The 12,531-nt window shown below is 32.4% G+C and overlaps 1 protein-coding gene across 1 annotated transcript in view; it reads left to right on the top strand.

Moving 5' to 3' along the window:
- LOC125833318 (uncharacterized) overlaps positions 1 to 10,452 on the top strand; it is a 34,109-nt gene extending 23,657 nt beyond the window's left edge. The window contains exons 7-9 of the mRNA XM_049512463.1: positions 3,377 to 3,457; positions 9,510 to 9,632; positions 10,390 to 10,452. Coding sequence (XP_049368420.1) covers positions 3,377 to 3,457; positions 9,510 to 9,632; positions 10,390 to 10,452 — 267 coding nt within the window. The remainder of the gene's footprint in view (positions 1 to 3,376; positions 3,458 to 9,509; positions 9,633 to 10,389) is intronic.
- Positions 10,453 to 12,531: the final 2,079 nt, after the last annotated feature.

The following is a 12,531-nucleotide window of genomic DNA, read 5'->3' as shown; positions in this document are numbered from 1 at the left end:
CACGAGTCGGGCAAAGTGGGAGCTCTTTTCCCAGACATACACTCCTTAACTTTTCATCAGCAGAAGACTTTTGCAGAGCTCGGACACCTCAAGGATGGAGTCTTATCTTCAGTAGGTGTAGGAATGGCAATGGGGCGGGGTCGGATGCGGGGCGAGGTGGGTTTAAGGCTATGCGGGGTGGTGCGGGTTTAAGGTTATGCGGGGCGGGTTGAAGTGGGTTTTTAGAAACTAATGCGGGGCGGCTTGCGGGTCTATGCGATTTTATGCGGGTTCAATCTTAATTTTAACTTTTTACATGTTATAACAGTTGTAGAGCATTATCTATTAAGATATTTCTTTAAAGTTACTAAATTGTTCAAGATAGTAAATGAAAATGGTTCAATCAAAACTAATACAATTTCTTACATACTTCCAATTGACCTATAAAACATAAAATTTTAAGTCATATTTTATTAAATTAATATAACTTAATAAAAGAATAACTTTGATTTTATGAAAAAAAAATTTAGTATCAAACTTACCTAGAAAAGGAAATTATTAAACAATTTATGCGGGGCGGGTTTATGCAGGGCGGGTTGAAAATGAAAAGAATTGTTATGCGGGGCGGTGGCTTAAATTTTTTGCGGGTTAGTTTAATGATTGGGAGATTCAAAGAGTGACAGACTTTTTCAGCAATCATAGATCACTTCAATGACTTGGAGGCTGGAAAAGATACTTTATGGTGGAAATGGAGAAAGAACCTTTTCAAGGTGAGTAATGCTTACAACTGGATGAATCCCTCCACTCAGAGTTCAAACGATTGGCCATGGAAAGGTATCTGGCAAACCAAAATACCACACAAAGTGGGCTGTTTTGTCTGGTTGTTAACTAATGAAGCAGTACTGACTCAAGATAATTTGATGAAGAGAGGGATACCATTATGTCCTAGATGTTTCTTTTGTGGTGAGACTGCTGAGACAGTTAACTATTTATTTCTTCACTGTAAAATCACGGGACAGCTGAGGAGGATATTCTTAAATCTCAAGGGCATATGCATATCTTGCACTTTGCCAGGCAAGATTACTGAAGCAAACCAGAGCTGGGACGAAGAAGGTATGCATGCAAAAAACCGTGATAGATGGAGGATTGTCCTGCTAACATTTGGTGGACAATTTAGAAGGATAGGAACTCTAGAATCTAGATGTTTGATGGCATAGAGAATAGTATGTAGAAGGTCAAGCTAAATAATCTTTAGATACTATGTTTTTGGTGTAATCAGTTATACTCAAATGATACGATCTCTAGTTGATGTTTTAGACTCATTTTAGGAAAAAGATAGTAGGATTTTAAAGTAAATCTTGTAAATATGGTTTCAGTACAACCTATGTACTGTTTTTCTAAGAATGAGATACATACACAGTTACTAGGTTCAATAAATTATAGAAAGGTTTTGGGACAGAACAAAAAGGAAAGGGTACCACATAAATTGGGACAAAGGGAGTCACATGCTAAGCATAGCTAGCAATGTAATCCTATATCTCGGAAAGCATATAAGCCCTAGTATCCGCATGTACGCTCGTTAGTGTAAAACAAGTCAATTTGGAAAGAGTTTCCTCATTGAGGTCAAATCCTTAACTTTTCCCGGTCCGAGCTAGCCTTAACCTTTGTGAACCACCTTTGTCGCTCTCAATCTACCAAACGAACTTGAGTAGCCCGGAGTGCAGATTAAGGGAGCACCTGGTGTGCTTCTCTATGAAAGATTCACTGGGCGATAGTCCAATTGAGTATAGTGTGTGCCACCTGTTTGCCGATGGATAAGCGAACCGTACCGAGCCTGCCACTTCCATTCAAAACAAAGTAGTCTTTCCTTGGTAAATAGTTCTTGAAGTGAAGCCGAGGCATTATTGAAGGAAAGAAGTAGCAGGTCAGTCAATTGCATAAGGTAGGAGATGCAAGACCTGTCTTGACCATAAGTGTATTTGCTATTCGATTCCGTCCTAAATCCCACCAATTCTGCCTATCCAAAATAATACTCAATGAGGTCAAACAATGTCTCTAGAATCGTTCCATAATTCTAGACTAGGTGTAAGTCAACTCCAACCAGCATGGACAAACCTCGAAACAAGATTCACAATCGGGTTATCCATTTTCTAAGGATTTCTAATCTATGGTTAGATTCTTATTTCAAGTCCATTTGCTTGCTCAAAACCTCACTTTAGTGATTCTCTGGTTTATGTCTCAAATCCTTAATTTTACCCAACTAATTCCATGTTTAGATGATAGATCTTTGGTTAGTTTCATGAAATAGACTTAATTCCAAGTTGGAGTCACTTACACCAAGCTTGTAGATGAAGATCTAGGTCAAAACCCTTCAGGTATCAAATGGTAAAGAATGAAATAAAATATCAAACCCGGGCTATATCTGCAGTACCTCACTTGGGCAATGCTGGATGCACTTGGGTAAGCATCTACCAATTTTCAGCTATTAAATTGGCCAAGTGTTGGCCGTACTTCCTAAGTGCTGGCTGCACTTGGCCCTGTTTCAGTTGTTAAAATTTTAGCATCTTGTCCGATGATGCAGAAACTCGCCCCAGTCTTTCGAGTCCCAAACCAAGCATCCCAACAATGTCCTAAAACATCATATGCACCTAAGGGAAGTATCGAACCATTAACCAAAGCGCTAAAACATCATATGCACCTAAGGGAAGTATCGAACCATTAACCAAAGGGAAAAACTCAAAACTAAAGGTTGGGATACTAAATCTCCCAACATGATGACCATGCAGTGAGGAATTACTTCACTGTTTAGCATGCAATTACTTCATCAGAATCTGCCAGTCGCCGATGCTATGACCATGCAACACACCAACCGCATGCAATTACTTTGGATTTTGCTTTTTTTCTTCATTTCAGTTCAAATTTTCTTCCTTTTCGCTCATGACTTCCTACTCATTAAATCCTCAAATTTAAGATCAATAGGTCATTTTTCACTAATGAAAGCACTTAAAACACACCAAAGTATGAGGTGAAATGCATCAAATTATATGTCAAATGACCTATTGATCTTATTATCGATCAATGAGCGAGGTGTATTTGGTTGTTTGTTCTCTTGAAGAGTGGAAAGACTTTTGCTGCTTTTCTGAGTTACTCTTCTTTTGTGTAACTGTACTGATTTAACACAGATTAAATTTAAAAGAATACTTTGTAATCTATCTCATACACTTTGTAGTTCTCTGATAGTTTTCTTGGGTTTCTACCATGTAAATGTACATTGATTTCTTGTTGATATCCAAACTTTGTTTGAATCTTCCTCCCTTTGTGTTCTGATCCATCCTATTTTTTCTGTAGACAGTGTTGATTTCTTCTATCTTGTCATTTTTTGTCTCTCTTTGTATAGTTCAAAGATGCTCTTACTAGCCCTGCTGGTCGAAAGAAACTAATTGATTCCATGGAAGGAATTCTGCACGGGACTCAACAGGTATCCATGCTCCTCATTCTTGAAATGCATCTGTACTAATATACAAGGGAGAGTGAAGCAGTTTCTTGGTCGTCCTGCTTGGGATAAATTTGAAATTTTAATATGTATTATTAAATGGAACAGAAAATTGGTGCATGGAAAGATGCACACTGTGGTTGAAAAGCTGGATGTTCTGATGATTTAACAAAACCATGTCATGTCTTTTAGTTTTATATCTTATATTTCAGATATTTATTAACATCTGAAATAACCCATTGATTCATTATTTAAGACAAATTAATCTAACATCTTTTAACCTGAGCTACTTTTGGCAAATTGGGCCACAATGTAACTAAGAGTAAGAAGAAAAATGATTTAAAGTGAAAATACATTCAATAGAAACTCCCAAAAGAAAACAGCTTTTCTTATTTTAGTACCAGAAAATAATTATCTTATAGTAGTTTTAATTCAGTCCTAGGATTCACTCAGCCTTTGCCAATATAATTAGTTTGCTACTTTTTTCAAATGTCAGTTTGTCATGGTTACTCTAATAAGCTTTTTCTCCAATTCTTTTGAATGAGTGAGGAACTCTTAAAAACAGGAAAATAAATCTTATAATAGTTCTAATTCAGTCCTAGGCGCTTAGTCTTTGCCAAGGTTTTTATATTACTACCTTTTAGCAAATGTCAGTTTGTCATGGTTACTCTTATAAGCTTTTTCTCCAATTTATTTGATTGAGTGAGAATTTTTTTAAAAATAAAAAGGATAAAGAGATCAGTTTAACTGATATCCGTCAGTGTCTTAAAAGGACTGAGTGCAAGGGGGGATATTTTTTTCTAATAAGGGGTGAGGTGTAAGCCTCGAGGCGCTGGACATAAGCCTCAAGACACTGGGCGTAATCCCCAAGAGACTTAATTTTTAATAGTTTATAAATTAATGTCATAGAAATAAATATAAAAAAGATGGAAAATGTATATAGAACTACTTCATCTAAAGATGCTAATGAGAATAATCAATTTATGAAAAAACTAATTAGAACTTGATCCATCAAAAAAGTCTAACCAGACTTGGAAAGAAAGTTAAAGTAGAAATTCATAAACTAACTTGAAAGAGCAAAAGAACTTGAAAAGAAAGAAAAAGTGAGAAAGAAACCTAATCAAAAGCGTTGAACCAGAGCAAGTGATGAAAGATGAAGTTTTTTGCTTTTAAATTGCAAAAATAGTCATTTTCCCCTTTACCTGACAAAAGATGAAGAGAGAGGATAAAAATTAGGACTAAAAATAAAAAATTAAAAATTGACTTTCAAGTTTTTTAACTTTTTAGAATTTTATAACAAGCCGACTGTTGTGGTTTTGGTATTAAATTAAAGACTTGTTTAGCAATTCTAGTAATCTGGAAGAGGCTTTCTAGACTTACGCCCCAAAACAAAAACTCGCCCAGTGACTAGGCGTCTGCCCAGAACAATGGGGCTTACACCTCCCAATATTTTTTTACCCCCGGGTCTCCCTAGTGCATTTTTACTGTGCCCCACCCCGGGACTCATCCTGATTCTCCCCAAAAACTCCTTTTAAAACACTTATGTACATCTGCGGTGTAATGATTTTTTACAGTCAGGTTACATTTATCTATTGTCAGAAGCTACTTTATTTCAAGATTATGAACTACTGGTGTTAAATAAATTTCACTTCTTCTGTTACAAGTTGAACTCTAAATATATTTATGTCCGCCTCTTTTCTATTTGTGTTTGTTAAGATAAATAATTTCCTCTTCCTTTTCCTTTTCTCACCAGTCTATTCAGGTAGCACTGAAAAAAGAGTTAGATCTTATTTTTATTTGTTTTTCTTTAGTTTGAAACAAATGGCTTTGACACTTTGTAGTGCTATTATATCTGGAGGAAATAGTATCTGTGTAATAGTTTCATAAAATTTCTCTTATCGTGACACCCTCAATTTCAAGTTCTAAAATCTGAATTGATCAAAAAATGATATATCATATTACACCAAATTTCAGTACTGTTGTACATCACATAGTATTGTGAAACATCATTTATCTCTATTGTGACAAATGGTAGAGGAGATGCTCTTTTGTATTATATGAAGTGATGGTAGATCGCAAATAAAAATTTGTTTGCAAGATCTAGAATAAGCTCTGCTTACGCTTTCACAAAGTATAGCCAGTTCCTAACTTGGAAAAAGTAGAAGAGGTGCTGTAGATTAACAACTGACGGAAAAATATCATAATCATTGTGAATTGGCTGAACACTTAGATACAGAGAATTCATATATTAGTTGAAATTGATATTGATTACTAAATCTGATGCGAAAAAAGAAAAAGAAAAAACAAGCGAGATTACTTCATAATGGATTGATTATTATCAATGTAGAAGAGAGGCTCCTTATACTGTCATTTTAATTATGCAATATGCTAGGTTATTATTCTTTATGCCTATTTAGTGACTATTTTATAAAAAAACACACAATTTCTTGTTTTATCTTATATCATATCATATATATAAAAGAGAACCCTAGGCCTGCCTACGTGGCGCCACCACTAACCAGGATTTCCTTTTAATTTATTTATTTCCAAAACTAGTCTTCCCTTTCATGAAAAGTTGTGACTTTTATGAAAAGTTGCGACTTAAAAGAAGAGTTGCGACTTTTATGAAAAGTTGTGACTTTTATGAAAGGTTGTGATCTTTCCAAAGGATTGCAACTTTTTCAAATAGTTGTGACCTTTCAGATAAGGCACAACAAACATTTGTTCACACTACCCTTTGTTGTCTATAAATAGAGGGATTTCCTTTCAGTTTAAAATAACGAAAATTTTGAACTTCTTATTCTTCTTCCCACAAACTAGGATTCCCTTTAATTTATTTATTTCCAAAACTAGCCTTCCCTTTCATGAAAAGTTGCCACTTTTATGAAAAGTTGCGCCTTCAATGAAGAGTTGCGACTTTTATGAAAAGTTGTGACTTTTATGAAAGGTTGTGATCTTTCCGAAGGGTTGCAACTTTTTCAAATAGTTGTGACCTTTCTGATAAGGCACAACAAACATTTGTTCACACTAGCCTTTGTTGTTTGTAAATAGAGGGATTTCCTTTCATTTTAAAACAACAAAAATTCTGAACTTCTTATTTTTCTGCTTTTTCTTCTTTAAATATTCGTGTACTTTGCTCCTGTTGAGTTGCTCACTAACACCATTGCTTATGTTACATATCTTGGTTTTTTTTTACAATCATAAATTTATGCTTATGTTATTAAGGATAATTGATAAGATGTTATAATTTTCATTTTCCTTTACATTATTAATGTTCGTTACTACGTAATCTTGTATGTAAAATAATATAGTGTTTTAGTTTTAATGACGGATAGGTTTTAAGTATTATTTTATAAATTTCATGATATTAAATTCCCGCGTTTACTAGTGTTAATATAATACTCCTTCCGTTCTCATTTGGTTGTCTTAGTTTAACCAGACATAGAGTTTAAGAAATAAAAAAAGACTTGAATCTTGTGGTTATTGACTAAAGATATACAATGTACCAAAATGCACTTTAAATTTATGGTCTTCAACATGCAATGTGGAATGTTGAAATTAAGGAGTTGCCAAATTAGGAAAGAGACATTCTTTTTTAAATGAAGGATAAAGGAAAGTAAGACGAGCAAATTTAAAGAAAAGGAGTATTCTACAGTATCTTTCCTACTCAAAATCAATAAATCTTGACATATTGAGAACCTTAGACATATATGATGTGATTTCTTTTTTTTTACTTCCTACTTACCCCATCACTTAAGGTAAAGAAACTTGAATTTGCAACTCTAGACTGTAAAGTCAAGTTGAGTATGCTGGATTGACTTTTTATTTCCCTTTTGTCACCATGAAACAGAACTAGCTTTAGATGATAGTGCTATTGTAAATCCATTAGTAGAATTGAATGATACCCTTTTTTTTTGGAATAATGGCTGTATATTCAATGTTTAGAGGAGAGTTTAATACTTAAAACTCTATACCAATACCTCAAAGAAAGAGCAGCATGTATGACTTTTCTTGAACAGTTGAGAATTCATTTTTTCAGAGCATTTAATCAATTCCTGTATGTGAGAAAAAAGCTTTTTCAGAACAATGAGAAGGTTCATAATAACCAGAAATTTAGTGTTTAGAGGAGGGACTAAAACCAATACACAGACTCTGATCCTTTAGATAGATACAAGAAGTTTAGGAATATGCTTTCGTTATAACTCATCAAAAAATTGACTTGGAGGAGGGGGCGGTGTCATGTGAATTGGTGATTATTAATAGGCACGCTTTTTTTTTGGGGAGGGGGGGAGGGGATGTTAACTGGATAGGATTATCATACCAATATGGCAAAATTCTAGATTAGTGGGAGCATTGCTCCTATAATTTGTTCGCCAGATGTGTCCAACACATGAAATGTTATAGCCCGAGATATATCTAGCAAAAGTAGTTCTAGAATGTCTGTCCAAACACATTGTTGGCAAACATCAGAGGAACTATCAAAATTGTAAGTCTATCTAAACATTACCTCTTTGCACCTTCTTTTGCCAGTAGATCAGCTACTTGATTTTTCTCCCTGTATGTGACTGACTGTTGGATTATCCTGTGACTGCATCTTGTTGAAGTTTGCTTTTAGTTACTGCAGTAACTTTTAGCAAAATAAGTTATTTAGTTTGAATAAATTTGAATTTTGAATTTTAGTTAGTTTGTTTATGTTGTTGAGATATTTTAGGTTGTTTAAATTTTAAATTATGCAGATTATATGTTTTATGTTGGCTATTTAAAGCCCCTCAATGCTTAATAAATTTATTGAAAGTCATTTCAATCCATTGAGAGACATTTTTAATCTGTTTGTGCTGCCCCACTTTTAAAAAAACACCAACAGTGGTAACAAGAGCTTCATTGATCTTAAGGGATCTGTGAAATCTTCCAAAAACTACCATACATTTTTAACCCGTAAGGGCTACCCATTTTAACCCATCAAGGCTACCGTTTCAACCCGTGCTTTTTTCAACGCACAGGCTTTTCTAAATCATTTTTTAACCAAAATAATGGCAAGCAGTTGTCTCTCTTTGAATGCCCCACAAATTTTCACAGACGAAAACTATCAAATTTGGTCTTTGAGAATAAAATCATATTTTGAAACCTATGTCATCGCACGTGTTTTTGAAGAACAAAATCAAAAGAAGAAAGAAAAAAGAAGAAAATTTGCAAGTTCAAAAACAATGAAAAAATCCAGCATCAACTACCAAAGCAAAAATTGAGGAGGAGCATTTTTTTCAATTGCAGTAACTAAAGCAAAGGAGGAGTGTTGAAGTTTGCTTTTAGTTACTGCAGTAACTTTTAGCAAAATAAGTTATTTAGTTTGAATAAATTTGAATTTTGAATTTTAGTTAGTTTGTTTATGTTGTTGAGATATTTTAGGTTGTTTAAATTTTAAATTATGCAGATTATATGTTTTATGTTGGCTATTTAAAGCCCCTCAATGCTTAATAAATTTATTGAAAGTCATTTCAATCCATTGAGAGACATTTTTAATCTTTTTGTGCTGCCCCACTTTTAAAAAAACACCAACACATCTATGACCTGCATTTGGAGATTGACGGACAGTAAGTCAGATGTCCATTTTGTAGCATGTTGATTACCTCTGATGAATCTGAGGCTATTTCAATGGGAGTAGGATTATGTTGTAAAGCAATCTTTAATCCCTGCATGATAGTAATTAATTCAGTGGGAGTGTAAGTGACATTGGGGGTACCTTTCATGAAACCAATAATGCCTTTAAAAGGAAAGCTTGAAGATCTCCTCGATGGCTCTTTGCATTGCCTATTTTCCTTTTGGCAAATTGTGTAGAGGAGTACTGGATCTTCTCTGTGTCATATTCCATTTTTTCACTGACAGTTATATTTCTGCCATTTATATTTGCTCTTGCCTATTGCCTACGCTTTTCTCTCATCCGAAACAAATTTCAGCATAAGCATTAAAAAATCAAAATATTTCTTAGTGGCGCTTGTATGGTCTGTAATATGAACACTTACTAGTGAGCTGCATATCCCAGAAGCTGGAAAAGGTGCAAATTGCTCTACAGTCTGAGCAGAAAGCTCATGAAGCTCTCAAGGGGCAATATGCAGCTGCAGTTTCAGAGCAAAGGCATTACAATTCTATCTTAGAGGCTTTCCAGGTATGGTCCCTATTAATATGATCTGAAGAAAGCATAATACATTTAGAAGCTATATTTGAAAATGAATCGTAAAATCTTTCTATTTCACTTTAATTTTTATTGAAGATGTTGCACTTTGATAATGCATCCATCTAAACTTTGACTCATTGAGGGGAGCATTTATTTTGCACCTTTTGAATACATCCTGCTAAAGTTTGACTCATTGAGGGACACAACGTATAAAAAGAGTAGCATGTGGACTCTGCAGCTTTGCATCTCTATAGAAGCAGGCTTTGTTGGATATGGACAGGTTTAGTGTGGCTTTTAAAGAAAACTAGTCTAACCTTCAAATTCACATTTGTGCAAGCTAAGTATGTGTTGTAACCACTATGACTCCTCTTATCATAATTACTCAAGGAAACTTGTGGCGCAGGTACTTTAGAAGAACTTAGCCCATCAAGAACCTTGGGTTTCTTTTGGGGTGGGGTTTGTGGGAGGGGGTGTTGGTGTTGGTGGGGGTATTCTTTCAGATTTTTAGTGAAGGACATCTAATTTTGTTCGAATTGTAGGAATCATGATGCTGTGAGACAAGAAATTTATCTAAAAAAGAACATCTCACATTAAGTTTTTATCTTCTTTTTATCGCAGTTACGCAGTTAAAGAGCCTTTTCTTGTTCAACAGTTATATGAATGTGAATTTTTAGTTCAAAATTACTAGCACATCGTTTTGTCAGCAGCAAATGAGTAGTTCCTAATGTAATGCTTCTATTATTTCCAGGTGGAATGTGCTAGGAATGAAAGAATTCGCATGCAGACTTCACAAGAACATTTAACAAGTTGATTAAATTTATATATACTAGTTTGTTTCAAGTCATGCACAATGTATATTCTGAAAAATAATGTTAGTAATTATTGAAGTAAATTTTTAATTATACATGAAGGTACAAATATAGTTAATTCCTTATATCATATTCTTGTTGCATATCATTTTCATTTATTTCTGTTGATCTGTCAAGACTTGAACGATTCTTCTTGAGTTATTATCAGTATTGATATTTCTCTTGAAAGTGCATCATAAAATTGGAGCTATGTAACAAGATTTCATGTCAAGGTAGATGTAATCCAATATTGGAGATTATTTGAGTCTATGCTAAAGATTATTTATCGTTATTGCTGAACATAAATGTACAAGAATTTGTTTTCAGATGAATTTAAAAAGCATATTCTTTATTTTTGGTGGTACACAATATGTTGACCCATTATAATTTCTACATATGTGACCTATATTCCCAAACTCAAATCCTCGATAGATCATGTTTTAGAGTCTGTTTGACATTATTGCTATAATTTGTTTACTTTTAAAAATAGTTTTTCGAAAAAAGTTTTGAAATAAATAATATTTTTTGTTTAGTTAATTCATTTGAAAAGTGTTTTTGATAAGCAAATTGTGTTTGGACAATCTTTTTTTGAAAAAGTACTTTTGAGAATCAAATTGTGAAAAAAAATAAGTATCAATATATTTTTAATATTAACATTCCTTACGGAGGGAAATTATTTAAAATATCTATTATTAAATTAAAGTGTATACATTCACATAAATATTCTATATTAAGAAAATATTTACCATTTATAGCAATAACATTTTTCTTCACTTGATCACTTTTAATACATTTATAATACCGTTTTAATACATATTACAAAGAGCAATTTATAAAACACATATAATACAAGTTTTATTGATGGGTAATATATTTATCACACATTTTAATATAATATGTCAATTTCTTACCAAACAAGTATAATATATTTTGAAATAATTATAATACATATATATTGCATACATAATTCACTTTTAATATATATTGCAGATTTATCATAGTATTACGACATATTTTTATAAATGGTATTAAATAAAAAATATCACTAAAATCAGTAATTATTTATTAAAAGATACTCATCCAAGTAATTTTTCCTTTTATTTAACTATTTTGAATTTGATAATGACAAATAACGAGAGAGAGAAAATAACGTGTCTAGAATTAGAGAGAGAAAATAAGAAAAAGAACAGTTTTCAAGAAAAATAATTATGACTATTTAATGTCAAGTAAATATTTAAAAAAAAAATTTGCCAAATAAATAAAACTGGGCCATTTATTGCCGATTAAATCTGCGGAAACTTACATAAATATATAACATTAAAAAAATATTTACCATTTATAGCAATAACATTGTTTTTCTCATTTGATCATTTTTAATACATTTATAATACAATTTTAATACATATTACAAAGAATAATTTATTATTCACATATAATACAAGTTTTATTGATAGATAATATATTTCTCACATTTTAATACACTTATAATACAATGTGTCAATTTCTTACCAAATAAGCATAATATATTTTTTTTAAAAATTATAATACATATATATTGTATACATAATTCACTTTTAATACATATTGCAGATTTAACATAGTATTGCTAAAAATGTTAATAAATAAAAAAATATCGCTAAAATCAGTAATTATTTATCAAAAGATACCCATCCAAGTAAGTTTTCCTTAAATCTACAAGTTGTCATGTTGTTAGCAAGTTTTCAATAAAATCACAAATAACTAAGAGCAACTTTCACATATAGCAAACATAAAAATCATATTTGTATGTTCTAATTATAGTTTGCATAATTGCGCTCCATGGCAAATTTTATGTTTAATATGGAGCTTTTGATTTGTATAATTCGCTAGAAACATCCAATTTTATACAAATTATTCAGTTTTGTATAAATTCATTTATACATAGTAATTTGTATAATAAGATTTGTATTTGTATAATTATAAGTGTATATGACAAAAATATATATGTATTTATATTTGTATATACACTTTTCTGTCGCTTTATACAAACACAAACGTATTTT

This window comes from Solanum verrucosum, unplaced genomic scaffold (assembly GCF_900185275.1).
Source record: "Solanum verrucosum unplaced genomic scaffold, falcon-dt-bn FXZP01000274.1, whole genome shotgun sequence".
NCBI lineage: Eukaryota > Viridiplantae > Streptophyta > Magnoliopsida > Solanales > Solanaceae > Solanum > Solanum verrucosum.
The sequence above is the reverse complement of the archived record's forward strand: the minus strand, read 5'-3'. Positions and strand labels throughout refer to the sequence as shown.